The sequence below is a fragment of the Platalea leucorodia genome (assembly GCF_965183815.1).
Source record: "Platalea leucorodia genome assembly, chromosome: 3".
NCBI lineage: Eukaryota > Metazoa > Chordata > Aves > Pelecaniformes > Threskiornithidae > Platalea > Platalea leucorodia.
The window spans coordinates 43,977,259-43,994,587 of NC_138825.1; the positions used below are offsets into that span (position 1 = coordinate 43,977,259).

Here is a 17,329-nt window from a genome sequence, read left to right on the forward strand (position 1 = left end):
GGGGGGGGGAGAAAAAAAAAAATCCTCATCGATCTGTGGACAAACTGTATTTCCGCTGTCACAGAGAAGTCTAATTCTTTATAAAACGCTATTCAGGGATTAGTTCAAGAAGGTAGTTTTAGGATATATTGGCCTTTTAAGTCCTTGGGGCAGATCTAAGGTAGAAATTGGACAGGTGAAACTTGAAGCTACTGACTTTTTCTATTAGAAGTGCTCAATTCACTGATGAAGGAAAATGGTATACTTTGTACCGTCACCAATTTGGTAAAAAATACCATTCTAGAAGCCTGAATCCTTCTTGCTTGGGCTGAAAGCAGCTGGCTTCTAGAGAAAAGCAGCTTTGATGCGTGTCACACTACCTTCTACACCCTTATGTATTGTTAAATCTCTCCATATTCACCCATTTTCCCTCCAAATGATATACTTTTCTATACAGAAGGTATGCAGAGGGAGCTTCTGGAGTATTGTCACTGTTTTACCAGAAAGTATTAATGATATATCTACCACATTGAAGAGCATCAGCCTCCAGACTGCTTGCCCCACAGCGTTTAAATACTATCCGACAGAATTCTTTATCTGCTAGGCCAAGTAAGAGCTCAAAGACATCCAAGCTAACTTAACAGGATTTGGGGTTCTCAAAATTGAGAAATCATGTCCGACTAAATGTTCCTCTTCAGAAATGCAGCATAAATCTTGAGTGAAAGAAAATTAAAGTAATAAGATTCACTTTTACCCCAAGAAACTGCAATGATTTTTTTCCACAGTATCTTCATTACAGTTTCTCTTTATCTATAACCAGTTTAACCACTCATGAAAGAAAAAATAAATCTTGTTGAAGCATGAGCAACCTTTCAACTTCTGCTGAAGATTTATGAATTCTGAGCTGAGATGCAGCTGACTGACATTGGTCAGGAGCAGAGACTGTCAGACAAGACACTGTCAAGTGCCTAAGTCCATATTCCTCTGACAGAACATCTCGCATAACATTATGCACTCTTCAAGCAATATCGACAAATCCATATTTTTGAGCCTATAAATATGACAACGCCATAAGCAGCATTATTCTTTCATATATGACTCCTAATTTAATTTCTTATATACAGCATTTATACCCTTTCTTTTATCACAGTAGACTGACCTTCTGTTTGACTGGATCATCAGATTCATTACAGAACAAATTGGAAACAATCATACTATGTTATCTCTCTGGCAGCTTCATTTCAGTGCTGAAGATCAATTTAACTGAATGGCTACAGCAGCAACACACAATTATTTCCCCTCCTCGTTTACTGGTTGTCCTTCCTTATCTTTTATCCATTAGCATAATACTTGTTGATCTTTGAGTTACTCGGTCAAGGAAAAAAACAAAAGAGGAATAGGTGGTGAAAAAGCAAGCACTTAAAAAAATAATTTTAGCACTTTTAAGAAACTGCCAGGAATTTCTGGGGTTTATCTTTATTGAGAAGAGAGTATCTTGATGGACATGAGGTATATTTTGACTTTCAACAAACTGCATAGCAGTCAAAACATAGGGAGGCACATTCAGGGATCTCTCTGGAAGACTGAATTACATGAATTTTTATTAAGAAAGTCATGGTCTTTGTCACAGACACAGTCTTGACAGCAAGACATGAAGATTTAGCTTTGAACTACCATTACTGCCACCACTTTTTCCAAAGGCACAAGTAAAGAATGAGACATTTGACAATGTCAGGCCCATGGTGCCAAAGATGAATGCTGAATGTCCGCTGCTCATCATATTGGGAAAAACTGCCGTGAACATACTACCTTACCAACATTTCAGATTTGCCCAGAATCTTTATCAACAGCAGGCATAGCTACCCAAACAACAGTCACTAATATGGACAAAAGTTTGAAATGTCACTGGTATTTTTATCAAAATTATTTTGTGTTATTAGCCATAAATTTGATATCTAACATACAGATTTGAGTGCCTGTTGTACGTAAGAGGAATAGTGTGATCAACAAAATCACAGCTATGTTAGCTTGCCCTTGCTTTGGCCATATTGATTTGTCTGTCTAGCACTTATTTTGAAAAAATTTCAATCACTTTTGTGAAAAATAGGAGAGTGGTTTTTTAGATAATTTTTCCCAAGAGGATTAAAGAAATTCTTTTTAACCAAAACTATTTTGCCCATTAAAAAAATGCAAGCAAGTTTGCTGTTTCTGTTTCTTGGACAGAAAACAAAGATTTGCAAAAAACATTTCAAGCATTTTCTAGTTAAAGGGTTCTGAGAGGCAATTATAATGAAGCCATCTGCATGGAGGGCAAGTGAAGAGATGAAACACAGAAAAATACAGGAGAGACTGGAAGAGAAAGCCGGTACTATGAAACTGCCTTCCATTTTGGAGCCTGCCTTCCAGGATATGTACATACCTATAAGTTAATTTCGTATTTTAAAGGCTCATTTCATAACTAAATACTCAAAATTTATCTTTATGCCAGAAACTGCATAGTAAGTAGCTGTTGGGCCATGATTGCCTACTGAAAAAGTCTTTGATTTTCAAAATAATCCATTCCTACCTAGAATGTTTCAGAGAACTGTGAATTTTTCACTTTAAAAAAAAATTTAAAGTAAAATAAATTTAAAAGTTAAGAATCAGACTTCTATGGCAAAGATGCAACATTCCAAGATGGGATGTGCCACTGAAGTTTTACCAAGTTTCTAATAATATTCAAATAATAATGTTTCAGAAGGCACTGCAAGTAGGACTTCTTGGAAGCCACAATCCTGAAGAAATCAATCCATAATGCCCACAGAGTTTTGCACAACTGGCATATGAATGGCATTATAATGTAAGCAAGTTTCTAGCAACCACATTATTTATCATGAGTCTTATTTGCTTTATGTTTTTAATTTCCAATTTTCAGAGTAATTTCTAAGTTGGACAATACGTTCCCTGAATAAAACCAGGCTGGAGAAAAATACATTTGTGTTCAAAGAAGAATTTATCCATTAAAGTTCTACAAGCTATGACATTCAAGAGTATCCATTATATGAATGCAAAACTCTTCTCATTTCGTCCTCCAAGAATCTGAGACTTAGAATAAGACTTGAAAAGCCTTCACAAGTGGTAAACACTACGGTCAATAAATTGAGACTGAAAGCCATATAGGGCAAATTCACACTGCTTCTGAAAACTTCATATAAACTGCCCATCTCCAGCCTAATATTTCTGCAGCTGGAATACAAGATTAATTTGGAGTCATCTCATTACCCAAAAGCCATTGCTGAAGCAAAGGCAATTTAGAATACAACAACAATAATTAGAGCTGAAGAAATTAGCATTCAAAATATATAAACAGCTTTCAAGTTCAATGCATTGTTAGACCAGGCAATAAGAATAGACTACTAAGATCTGAGCTGCTTAATTTGATGTAGAGTGTTATCCTGAAACAAAAATAAAGATGGAAAGTAAGTTAAAATTGGGAAATATTTCTTTTCCTTGTTTTCTTAACAGAAATAGGATTAAAATGCCAAAAAGAACTTAAAAATTACAACCTACAAATATCTAGTAAGATGTTCAAATGATGGAAGTAGCATAACATGAAATATTTATAATTAGATTGAACAAAAATTTGTATATTTTACTGCAAATACCAATCCTACAGTAAGATATGTTATACATGAGCCAACATGTACCCATTGTATCTGTACAATTTTGTATATACACAACTGTCATATGTACAGACATGCAATCACCTGAAGATTAAGAGGTATTTCATTGACGTTAATTCACACAGTAGCACTTGCACCACTGTGCCTACAGCTGCATTGCTACATTTGTGGCCGTACATGAAAAGCTGCAGGAAATTAACCATGGTGAACAAGTGTTTTGGAGCCATTTGTGCTTCTGGGAACCTCACTTACAAGGAGAATTTTTAGAGACTAGTGAATACCCTGTGGCATCCACGATATTTTGAGTCAAATGTCCATTACCTTTCCATTCTTTTCAAGAGAACAGCCTTATTTCTACTAGAGGAAAACATTTCTTAGACCAATGAGTACTCTACTGCAAGCAAATGCTGACATTTCTTTGCTGACTTCTCTTCAGAGGTCTACACAATCTCCAAATGTATGAAAAGGGAAAAAGCTATGAGCTTCAGGGAGGTACCAGAGAAAGACAAACATGTGAAAACGTGTAATTGAACAGGATAGTTATTTCAGTGTTTTGTGCGTGTACAGACAAAGCTTTCATAACATTGACATTATTCAGAAATCTAATGCTCGAGAAAGCCTGACAGCAATTGCATTTAGCACATGGCTATTCAGACAATTCTAGTCACCCATGAAAGCAATTTAAAAATACTGAATGTGTCACAAGAACACAGGAACTGGAGCACACTGTCTAGAAAAATCATACAGGATAACACAGTGAGGTTTTAAGAACGATGTAATGGCTTTTCCTGCCTCCTTCCATGATGAGCCCGTAACAGCAGAATAGAATTAGCAGCACATTCTATAAGGAAAACGACAGTATAAAGACTAGATTGTAAGGCAGCATAGTTCTGATGGACTTAAAAAAAATAAAAATAAAAAAATCAAGTGAAACAATAAGCTACAAGACATCAGTAGTAAATCCTTCCAAAATGCAATTCATATATTTTACAGTAATGGCAAATTACAACCTAATTGCAACCAGCTGCTTACCCTGGTATTTCCTCTGTGCCCCAGACCCAGTCATAGGAAACACCAGCCCCAATGGTCTACATGGAACTTAGGACCACTCAATATTGCTCTGAATGGGTTTCTAAAAAATACTACACAACTATTTTCATGGCACTGAAAATTTTTAACATGTGAGAGCAGCTGTACAGTAAAAGAAGCAATGGGCTCCCTGTTTTTTCTTCACAAATGTTTTCCAAGGCAAATACTGCAAGATAACATTTAAAGTTTCAAATATGGCTTTTAGTGGCTATTTCATATGTACACTGGAGTAAAACAATGTCCTTTAAAGCACTGAGTACTTACACTTCATTAAAATGTCGCAAGCCTCTGAAACAAAGCCTAAGTTAACACTTTATTGCCAAAGCCAATTGGGAAATCAATGCTTACTGAATTTATTGTTGTCACAGACTTAGAATGCTAACAGCAGCTTAAAATTGCAACATGTAATAATGGAACAGTGATTTCAAAACACACCAGCTTGGTATTTGAAATAAAAATATTGCCCGCTTTCATAATTAAACATCAATGTGACATCTTTGGATGAGGGGAAAAGCTAATTGTTTCTACTAATGAAAGCCATCTTACATTTAAAGTAGATGCTGGAGACAACGGCATGTCAAACAGAGAACAGCTATGCTTCCATAAAAACACTCGCAAATATAAATGTGAAAGTATTATTTTCTCCATCACGAGTGTGTTCTAAATTTCATGAAGCTCCGTAGTTTATTTCTAACACTTATACTGCTAGAAAAGTACAGAATGAGGAAAGAAAAAAAGATCCTATATCTAAATCTAGACACTTAGTTCAAATGTATAAGCAGAAGTATATAATTAAACACAGAATATCCTACAGTTATCTGTTTTGAACCCTTTTAAATTAAAAACCATCACCATCACAAAAATAAGCCAGGCAGGAAAATGCACCCACCAGTGATGGAACCTTCTCAAGGTCCCTTCCCTGGGACTCACATTGCGGCTGTCAAATTTCCCATTCAGGAGCAGTCATTACATTCTGAAATTGTGTTTTGATCCATTAGAAAGAGAAATCAAATAGGAAACATGGGTCTGATCATAAGTATTGGCTTGAAAAAAAAATCAGCTACCATGCATTCTGAGTAAAACTATATTTAGGCCCTGGACTATGCTGTTCCCAGTCAGAAACCACCTGGGTCAAGACCAGAGATGTAAGGCTGCTGGCATCAATGCCTTTTTCCAAGAGGCCAATGAAAGTTTTTAAACCAGCAGGCTAATACAAATATTTAACCTGAACTGGTTCTTTAGAAAGAAAACCGTGAGTGCACAAGGAGGAACATGTGCTTTGTTTATATGTAATTCTTTCAGGCTTCCTGCATTTAAGCAAACTGAAGGCTCCCATTTAGTAATCTGCAAGATAGAAAGAAAAGTACTGAAAGGGTGCGGAATAAATGTAGGTCTTGAAAGCTTTTTAGTCCTCACTCAGGAGAAGGAAAACTTCATGATGGCAGAATTAGCAATGTAGTGAAAGAAACTGGGAAAAGACTAAAAGGAACTGGGAGGAATAGGAGGGAAGGATGTCCCACAGTCTACAACCATCTCACTATGGTCCTACACATAAATATTTGCATGATGCTACAACCATTTCTGCAGAGGAGAGGATGCTCAAAATGACATTTCTATAGCAATGTAAAAACTACTCATCTATTCATTTCATTACTAAGATGCAATTTTTTAATCTCTTCTAGACTAATGCTGATGGAAGCCAGTATTTCTCTAAAAACAGCAGTGATGATGCAATCCTGCAAGCTGACTAGAATTGGAAACCACCACAGGTTAAGTGTTCCATGACACCTCTTACTCCCCACAATTATATCACTGTCTAAATTTTTTCACACTGAACACAACTTCAGATGACTAACGAGAGCTTCTTTCTAATACTAGGCAACTGGACCTGGAAAACACAGGAAGGCTCGTTCTCTTAATACCAGCATGATCAGTAACAGCTTATGAAAAGCTAAAAATTTCTTGATGACAAAACACAAACTCAAATTAATTCAGCCTCAGGCAGCTAAACAGCCAGTGGAGAGAAAAAGGCACTTTTGGACAGTAATTCAGCCCGCTTAAAATCTCAGCAACTCTTTGATGATACCTATGCTTCTGCTTGTGGTTACACAGGGAGCTTAGGATATCCGTGGCTCTAAATCAGGCATTTCAGTTTTCTGGGAAGAATGCCGGTCAGAGTCCAGAAAACCCCAAGCAGTGGTGAAAACAGAATGTGTGGAAACAGGCTGAGTCACTGCAGAACTTGTGAAGTAACCCTGGAGCAGAGCTAGAAGGCTTGTGAGACAAGATTAGTCAGGCAAAACTAAACAATTCACACTTGGAATTGCAACGCTGGGAAATTACATCTCCAGCAGCATCAGAGAACTTGAAAATGCTGCAAGCAGTAAAGACTACAAAGCTACAGACTGTGAGCCAAGGAGTTCTAAATGTTCTTCTTGCTCATAGAAGTATCCATTTTCTTTAAAAATCCTGACACAAAAAAAGACAGAATTTCCTTTCCAAAGTAAGAGCATCCAGGCCCAGAAGCCTTGAATTCTTCTACAAAAAGCAAAAACGCTAATGAAACCCTTCTACAATTACTGTGCTCTTGAGCTGCCATTTCCAGTGGTTGGCACCAAACCCACAGCATTTAGTTGCTTAGAATATAAAGATGCAAAGTAAATCAATTCACTGACATGTGGCACTGTGGTCATGTATTCCTTCACCCCGCTCATATCAAATAACAGCAACACCAAAGGGCGAATTCAAACCAGTCTAAACCCTCTTTGTCTCCCTGTAGCCTATGTGCCATGTTATAATGGAATAACAAACGGGAAGTTGAACCTATCAAGACATTATATATGCTACACATATCCAAGACTTTACACCGTAGTTTTAAATCACTGTTTAGTTGATGGACTTTTCATGGAATTCACTACAAAACAGTAAGTGCTGCAAAAATTCAGGTATGGAGATTAGTATGACTGATGACTCTGCTGGTACCTACTCTTAGATATGATACTCTTAGATACTCTTTCATGTGTCACGCCAAGCCAAAGAACACAAAAAGAGTTTAGCTAAACTACAGGTTTCCTAAGGATGGCTTGCTTTAAAAGCTGCATTTCAATGTGTAATTAAGTTTTATATAAATGTTACATAAAAATCTGAACCTGAATAAATCAACTGGCCAATAAAAATCATGAGCATGTTTTATTCGGTTAAGAACGCAGAGATATTTTACTATCTGTATTAAAAAGATTGGAAGCATTGGCAATGATGATAGACATTTGTGCCAGCACCATGCCAAATGATCCCAATTTTGCTAATATTGACCTGTCAGAAAGCAGAATAAACAGCCACGTAATTAGAAACACTTCAAATATACTTCATTATTATTATTTACAACATTACATGTGTGTTATCACTTTCCCAGCAATGGGAAACTTCACATCAATGAAAAGCAGATACAGCAGTGAAAATAAATCAGAAATAAATAGTATTGATCACCTGTTTCCAGCCTTGTATGTAAAACAAACATTTATATTTATGGCTGAGGCAATACTTCCATTACAAACTCCTACTTTCAAGCACTTTCATTGGTCTGGAAAAAAATTGCCCACAAGGATAAAATTTATTGATTTAGCCTAGGGAAGATTTCTCTTCCCCCGTACTCCTCCTCCTTCACTGCACAGAAGATAGAAGGAATTAATAAAAACCTTCCTGATTTTTTTAGAGCTAAGTAAGTGGAGGAGGAAGGCATTTTTCACAGGTTAAGGATTGTGCCTAAGCTTTTTCTGTTGCTGTATGATACAAGGAATGTGAATCATCCTTGTCACTTGAGAAGGAAACTCACAGATAAAGAATAAGACAGACAGCCAAGAGGGAAGAAAAGATGGATCAGCAGAGGAGTCATGCTAAGAAAATTCCTCTGACATCATTAAATCCAGCCCTTAAAATAACACTGCTTATCTAGCCCAGAATTCCTCCCTTTTGGAGAGTGACGATGAAGCAAGACGATACCATAGAACAGTAAACTCCTAGGGGATGAAAATCAATAAACAAATTTTAAAAGATGGATTCAGAATAGACGTTGATAATGAAAGGAAAAAGTAGAAAACTGATATCCAACATATCTTGGCTAAAATCATAGCCAATTATTCAAATGTCAGTTATTCAAAATGTTTGAAGGTTCACTAAGTGCCTTGTCATAGTCTTAATAAATAATTTAAAAAAAAAAAAAAAAAAAAAAAGGGGGGGGAAAAAAAAAAAAAGCCCAGAGAAGCAGAGCTCCTGCACATGCTTACTGACCTGAGGCAGTGAAGGGCCAGTGACCCCGAGCCCAAGGGCTCCCCACTCACCCCACTGAGACACCATACCATCGCAACAGCATTCTTGCAACATAAGAAACAGTGCGCTGTCCCCACTTTCCAAAATGCCCAAATGTTTTACTGGGACTTTTGTTATTTATTCATTGTCTCAAGATTTCTTATTTACCAGATAATGTTGCATCGTCACTGAAAGGGTAAGGATGAATTGAGAATGAGAGAAGCCGGCCCAGAGTCCTCTCTCCACAAAGGTGCCTGCCTTTGGTCCTTCATGATCTAAATAAACTGTAACCCCAATCCAAACTAGAGTCGGTGTGGTTTCTAAAACCAAATTTTTACAAAATTCAGTATGTGCTATTTTAGTGAAGGCAAGTTTGATGCCAATGTTAAAAATAAAGAAAAATAATGAATTAAATTAAATTGTAGGAATTCACAGAAAGTATAATACTAAATGTTTAACTTGCTTACCTTCATCATAAATTTCTGTAGAGCCATGAGGAGAAAAAAAGAGAAAATGTGAAATGAATATTTGCTTTCAGGTGCTTAAAGATGGGATTTGTTTTCCCTGAAAAAGTGAGTGGGATACACAGAACTACAAACCACATTTAAAAGGAACATTTATCATTGCAATTAGCATAATTATAGCTCGTGCTAGAAAGCAAAACAGCTGCTCAGAACAAGGCTTCATCATTTTTTTATGCAATAGTTCTCTCAGATTTTTTTTTTTTATTTTAAATAATATAGCACATTAAATACTTACTGCTTAAAGATAAAACACAGTACAGGTAAAGCAGGTACCATGCCTGATCATCTCAAACAACTTGCTCTGCAGATAGTTTCTACTTAAGGACAATGCGAGTTTTAAAGTCCTGCATTCAAAGTGCAGTGCTGGAGAGCAACACCACTATTGCACTAACGTATCATATATAAAAGCACAATAAATTAATAAAATTAAAACTTTACTAATATTTCATGCTGTGGTTAAAAAAAAAAAATCAGTGCCACTTGACTGATGCCAGAAGATTATGGAAATTTTTAGGTTAATTTTCACAGAGGTGCTCAAGAATAAAAGGGGAGTGGTATGTTATGTTACATGCAGTGATTTGGTTTTCTTTGTGAGAGTTCTATGGCCACCTCTTTTGACCTCATCAGTTCATGTTTTGATATCACAAAGTTTAAAGCTGAGGACTAAAGATCGGCAGCAAATCTCTACTCCACACTAAAAGAGAGTCTAACTGGAGAGCTTCCAAGCAAGACTGGGTGCTTCCATTTCATACATGCTTTTAAAACAGAAGTATCTATCTGTTCTCAAAGATGTACAAGATGTTCTAGCTAAAAAGAAAAGAAAAAAGTATAATCCAATGATCTCAAAATGTTCATAGACCTCTCTCCTTAAAAGTCTTCTAGGTCTATTTGGTAGTTAGATATTTGGAAACAAATGGACCAAAACTAAGGATCATAAACCCTGTCTACCATCCCCATAAAACAAGGATTTAAAATACAGTATGATCATTTTAGCATTACTATTCATCCCATTTCTTGTCACCCCAATATTTTGTTTGCTTTTACTGGGTGGCTCCAGAAACTACTCAGAAGTCTTTGCAGAGCTGTCTACAGCAGGGTGTGTGTGTAAATTCATTAATATAGAAACCAGTTAATTACATAATTAATTCTAATGTAACGTTTCCTATATTTGTCAATACTGAATTTCATTTGCCATTATGCTGTCAGTTTATCAAGCAGATTAAATCCAAAGACCTCAGTCTCTTCCAGCTGTCATTAATCTATGAAATTTTATTCTGAGAACTACACAACCCCACTGCTTTTTCCACATTACAAGTACATTAAACAACAGTCCTTTTGTGAAACCTTCTGGTTCTCTTTTTGATAATTTATTTTAACTGCTTGATTGTAATCCCCTAACTAGCTTCAAATTAAAGTGAATAGTTTGTCTCTTCCTTTGATTACTAAAATGATACAGCAGCTTCTTGTGCCGGATTTTTTGGAAGACCAGATTTAACAATTCATTCTCTTCAGTAGACATATTAAATGAACTGTAACAAATGAGAGAGAAACAATTGTCATCTGTTTGCATCTGTCATATCGCGTTCTTTAGAGTTACTCTGGTTCCTCAATAATTTTGAGGACGATTTACATGTCATTCTTAGAGACAGGGAATGCCACGAACAGTCCCCCTCAAGCTAGGAAACCTGAAAGATGACAGTGGGTGAGGGAAGTCTGAACACAGACATCCACCTACTGCTTCAAAACCACCGGGGAAGAAATACTCTGAAACTTACTTGTAAAAATGCTTTCTCTTCACGGCAAACACTTAAATGCACGTTATGTCCACGAATGTGAAGAGAACGGCCCTGTGAAACTTCAGGTCAAGCCTGAGGAGTTACCTGCCATGAACTGTGACGGCCTCAGCTGCCCAGCTACTGGCAAATGGATGGGGCAGAGGGTTCCAGTTACTCCTGCCACACCCTTCTGCAAGATGGCGCTCCAAAGTTTTTACACCAAATCCCTTCTTAGCTAAAGGAGAATGCTTACTTTGAAAAACATTCACTTTCATCTTGGAAAACAAACAAACAAAAAACCCTGAGGCAAAACAACAGAAATTACACACTTCAGTTAGGCAACAGGCTGTTACACAAGAAATTTCTCCAACTCATCCTCTGCAGAGGGAAGAACTTTCGGCTCCTTCACACTTACTCTCTGTACCTCAGAACGACAGTGCATGTGAGTTTCAAGACTAACATTAGCAATTCAGAACGTATATTTGAAAATTAAACAGACAGAAATTTCAAGTTATAGGTCTGTTATTAATCTCATTCTAATGTCCATTGCTCTTGAAAGATATTGTTTGCCAAACAGTAACACCAAAGTGTTAAAGTAATAAAAAGACAGACCGATACTGTCACTAAGAACAACAAGTAATTGTTGTACACTTCAACACTAACTCAGCTAAAAGTAAAAGAAGAGATCAAATTGTGATGATGTGTTATTTTAGTTATACACAAAGCTCCTACTCCATCAGTGGAGCTGCACTGATGATAGCAGAGCTTGGTCATGTTTACATTTGAAATGTGGCATTCCACACACTCTAACAAACCATATAGATGTATGCAATATCCAGTATGAAACACTATTAAAAACAAGGTCAGTCTTAAGAGTTATTAAGGATGAGATTTATCTGCACTATGTAGATCTCAGCTAGTTGTGTAGACTTATTTTACAGCCAAGGAAGAAACAGTCACTTCTAGAATGTGATTAATCTGATTTATTAAGCTGACATTTTCTGTAGGATGGGACCAACTATGCACTAGAAGTGTTTGATTCTCTGTCTTGACTACAGTTAGGAGTCTAAATAATTTGCTAACCCTACACTGTCTACAGTGTAAACACCTGAAGTGCATTCAATATCTGAAGAGGTGACCAGTTTTGAACTAAGTACGGAACACCTACGTTGTATCAGACACTGAAATTCAAGAATCCACTGGAGGTTATCTACTGAACATTCAGAAGCCAGAAGCAAGGTAATAACTGGACTTCTGACATACTTCTGGACTACAAATAAGTGTCTCTTAAATCCTGTCCTACTGAAATCAATGCAAATTTAATGACTAAATGCATTGAAGATCATTTCACCTTTAGAATTCACTTGTTAAAGAAATTAGAATGTGCTGTGTTTTACATGCACCTGTTTCTCTAGCATCCAATTTTCTCAAAAGTTATCCTGAGATTTAGCACTGGTAATTAAATGTAACCAACAACTGGATAATCATATTCCACTGACTTAAGTCTTCAGCTGCATATGCCATATGATCTTTTGGGGACAGATGTCTATGTGAGTGCTTAGCATCACATGAATATCATTCTTGTGGAGAAACTAAACTCAGCATTCAGCAGCCAGATTACCTGTATGGCTTGAAACATGACTTTAAAAAAAAAAAAAAAAAAAAAACAAAAACGATCTTATGTAGGATCTCCAATTATTAGATTTGAGGCACATAACACCCATCATTCTATCCATCATTTCCATCATTTTAACTGTTCTCTCTCTTTCTCAAAATTAAATAAATAAATAAATAAATAAATAGAATTTAAAACCTGTTGAAGCTTTACCTACGGACATTAAGGATGTGTTGTTAATGTAAATATTTACAGCTGTTTGGGGCTATTATATTATTTGGTTCCTTAGACAGCTTTTGGGTAGCATATCGCTTACTATGATTGTTAAAACATCTTCTAACTTATCATAATCTCACCTTAATTCTTGGGCTGTCTGGCTAGATGAAAAGAGCAAAATAGTAATGCTGTTTTATTTGGAATTTTTGATAGAAAATTTTCAAGATTAGTTTTAAAATCCTTTTAATGCAGAGATTATCTCCTGACTATATCTTTCATACTATCCTTGTAGTATTGTGTTTGCTTACATAGAAATATCAGATCGTTACACTAACCTAATCAAGAAATACTGAAAACAAGTAAACTGAAAGTAGACAGTTTGCTGCAATTCACAGTAATTACTATTGATACATGGAACATAGCTTGAAATTCTCAGATTTATAATACAGACTGAATGAGAAATACCAAAGGAATCCTAGTACACAGTTGGAAATGCTACTATTCTATTAAAATAAGTTTCTGTCAGATTTCCACAGAGATTTCTTCTGGAAAGAAAAAGTGTACTTAGAAAATGTTTGTATTACTTTCTCTTGATGATGTGAATTAGACTTGGGCTGCAATTAGCATGTGCTACAATATATAGGACACTAAGGGTGGAACTGCAGATGTGGTTGAAACTATAGCCATAGGTGTGACATTTTAAGCAGTATTTCAATAGCCACTCCATTTCAATATGCCTGTTCATATTAACATCATACAGTGCTATCTCCTCCCATTTCCCTCAAGATTTGTATAAGAATAACTGAGTGAACCTATGTTAACACTGCTGATATTACTCCCTGCGTTGAGTCACCTCTGCAGTCTATATTACATCTAAAATTTGAATGCAAATTCTTTAAGCTGGAGGATCAAATATTTGTGCACAGTTAGCATATTTTCCCACCACAGTAATCTGACAAAGAAATCTATATTTAAGTAACCAAACTTAGTGTGAACAAAAAATCCTCAAAAAAAAAAAAAAATCAAGTCATTAAATAATTTATTTAATGACTGAAAACCACACTGATTATAAAGCACGGATGTGCAATTAATTACTTTAATGGCACTGCAGACATAGTACTGCAACCATTTCTCTCTGAGAAGCTTTGTTTTGCGGCTCACGCCAGACTCTACAGCAACCCTAGCTTGTTTCCTCTAGTCAAAATCCACTTAGAAGTTCTTGTGACATTTATCCAGTCCACACTATCCTCAAAGCTATAACTTATTCACTCCTCAACTCGGAAGTCTCTGTAATGAAAGCAATTCTTTTGAAAAGTGTCTCAAGTGTGTTTCCTTACTCTGCAAGTTTCTTTTCTCCAAAGAAACTTAGTTTTACTAGTGGCATAAAACTGAGCTAAAGCAATAACTGTTTGAGGGGAAGAGAAAAAGATTTACCATTACCTTCAGCAGAAGTGGTTCCTCTGCCTATTTAAAAGTTGCAGACAATCCTACAATGTTATAGTTAGCGCAGCTTTGCCGTTAGTCAGTGTAAGGATGAAAATCCTTGTCCCTTGCACTCGAAATTTAAGAACCAATACACCTGGTTTCCCTTCAGGTAAAAAGCCCTTCAGAGTAATCTGTCTTGAAAACAATCATTCTTGATGGCTTTTAATGTCAAATTTTCAAAATCACTCACCGACCATATGTAGGCAAGTATGTAAAAAAGGCTAGGTTTTGGAACCCATAGATGCCCTAGAAAATTCCCACTCCTTACAGTGAATTCCGTTACAGTGCTAAGCATTTGTTTTGAAAGTCAAGACAGATATTCAGGTGCTTTTATGAGAACAGAATTCCTTTAAAAATCAAAGTCTTAAAGTATACAGTACCCACCTTGAAATCTCAAATTTGCAAATAAACACCAATAGTTGCTAATTCACAGCAACAGACACTTTAAAATTATTTCCCTTCTTTCATAAATATATTAAAAGAGAAAAAATGACAGGCAGGTTGAAAGGAATTCCTTTCACTATGCATTATTCAATTTCAGCTTATTTTATTACTGTTATTTTCTCTGTAAATAAGATATATTCAGTGTCTTCTAACTTTCAGATAAAATTTAGTAAATCCCTCTGATCAAATGTTGGGTTTTCCCCCCCTCGGTAGTTTCATTAAAAGCAGAAAAGCCATTTTCAAATATGAAATGGGGGCTGGGATGGAAAAGGTACGCCTTACTTCCATTAGTTTTTACATTTGGCGAGATGTCTTAAACTAAACTTTGGTTCTGCACTGAAGCAGACCTACAAGCCCTCACAGTCACACCTGCTGAGAGACAAAAGGAAAAAGCCAAAGGTTCAAGGAATATCTCAAACCCATTTAATTCTTACTTAGCTTCAACTGCCAGCACACGCCTTACAGTAGAATAAAGATTTTGGAACAAAATTACCAGAAGAATTACAGTGATTCAACAGGAGAAACACAGCAGAACTGGAGTAATTCCTTCCAAAATTTTCATTAGCACACTTTACAGGCTGGAACAGCTCAGAAGTGGATGACTTTAGCTTATCCTTTGAACGGCACAAAACTGCTTGCAGCAAGGTTCAGTTACTAATTTGGTCATTAATTTGACATGAAGCTTGTCTAACTTAGGCTCTGGGCTTGGGCTTCAAGGCAACCACAGATACATAGACATAACTGAACACACCTGCATTAATCTTGGGTGTTCTACACTGGAAAATGGCTTATGAAGAAGTATATGTATTAGAAGGAGGTGTCTGGCCTCAGTGACAATGCAGCTGTGCAAAAGCCAGCATTCTGCTGCATTAATTCAGTATGTACATCTGCAATCCACCATAAGACCTCTGGTAACACTCTGGAATTATAGACGGGGTTAAAAGCTGCTTTACAGGGCAAACTGGGCTCATCTAAGATAGAGTAATTTCATATTTAACGTAAAGGCAGTGCCCACTCCATCACCATCAGATAGGAGATTGTCTGGATTACAGAATTGGTCTGTTAGATAAAGTCTTTAGCTGATGTAACTTGGAATGAAACATTTAGCTTTGCTGTGATGGGAACCATTTCTTTTTAAAATGGTTTAAGGACACATTTCTTTGAAGCAGTCTTTCCAAAGCATAAGATCTTGATGTTACTAAATTCTGAATTTAAAAAAAAAAAAAAAAAAACCAAACAAACAAACAAACAAAACAACCACCACATCTCACTTTTATTTATGGAGGTAATACTATATTTTCTAAGAACACTTTCTTTGAATACTTCAGTCAAAAACGAGCAATGTCAGAGTGTAACCAATAAACTGCTGGCTTACAAACTTTTATGCATCATGAAGTACGAGGCCAGGTGCCTGTACTACTGAACTTTTTTATTGCTGTTTTTCTCTTTATAGCAAAATTCTTCATAGGAATAAAAACACAGAATCTAAAGATTTAGAACCAAGCCCTCTCACTTGTAATTAAAAAGGTGGACAAAATGACAAGATAACCTGACCATAATTATGACTGAAAAATATTCCAAATAAATCCATATAAAAATTTGCTGGTTGTCACAAATATCAGATGCACAGAATATGGATAATGCTGTCATACTGATACATTTAGCTAAAATTAGCACTTAACCACAGTTATTGTTTAATAAATATTATAAACATCTATATATATACACGTCACATGACAGATAGTTGGGAATACATGAGTAGAAAGGGTGTTGAAAAGCCTAAGCCACCATTTAAAAAATGTACTTACCTACAGGACTCTCAAACAAACTATAACTTGAGTCACTACTTTAAACATGTAATAATCACAGATTAAAATTCTATAAAGTCTGGCTGAAATAAAGTGAGACCAGTGCTCTAGCTATGTGACTGGCCATATACCAAAGGATGCCTGAGGTTGTTTCGGGTCACATGCAGCTCAAATTATTAAGAAATCAAGGAGGCCTATGATGGTCTAAGCTTTCAGAGAGGCTTCTAACATTTTACATGTGAACAAACAATCTACACACATTTTCATGACCACTAACTCGTACATATGCAGATGTTAGAGATTACATTGAGGAAAACATACGTAAATATGTCCCATATAGGGGAGTTATATCAGATGCCCAAACACATATGCATGGTATACACAGACACATTAGGAAAGGCCTTAACAACACATTCAGCAGAGAACT

General features: G+C 36.1%; 1 protein-coding gene across 1 annotated transcript in view; it reads right to left on the bottom strand.

Moving 5' to 3' along the window:
- Positions 1-17,329, bottom strand: part of RYR2 (ryanodine receptor 2) — a gene marked incomplete at both ends in the record, with an annotated part of 441,781 nt that overhangs the window by 265,126 nt on the left and 159,326 nt on the right. Inside the window, one exon of the mRNA XM_082305460.1 lies at positions 9,503-9,517. Within this exon, the coding sequence (XP_082161586.1) occupies positions 9,503-9,517 (15 nt within the window). The remainder of the gene's footprint in view (positions 1-9,502; positions 9,518-17,329) is intronic.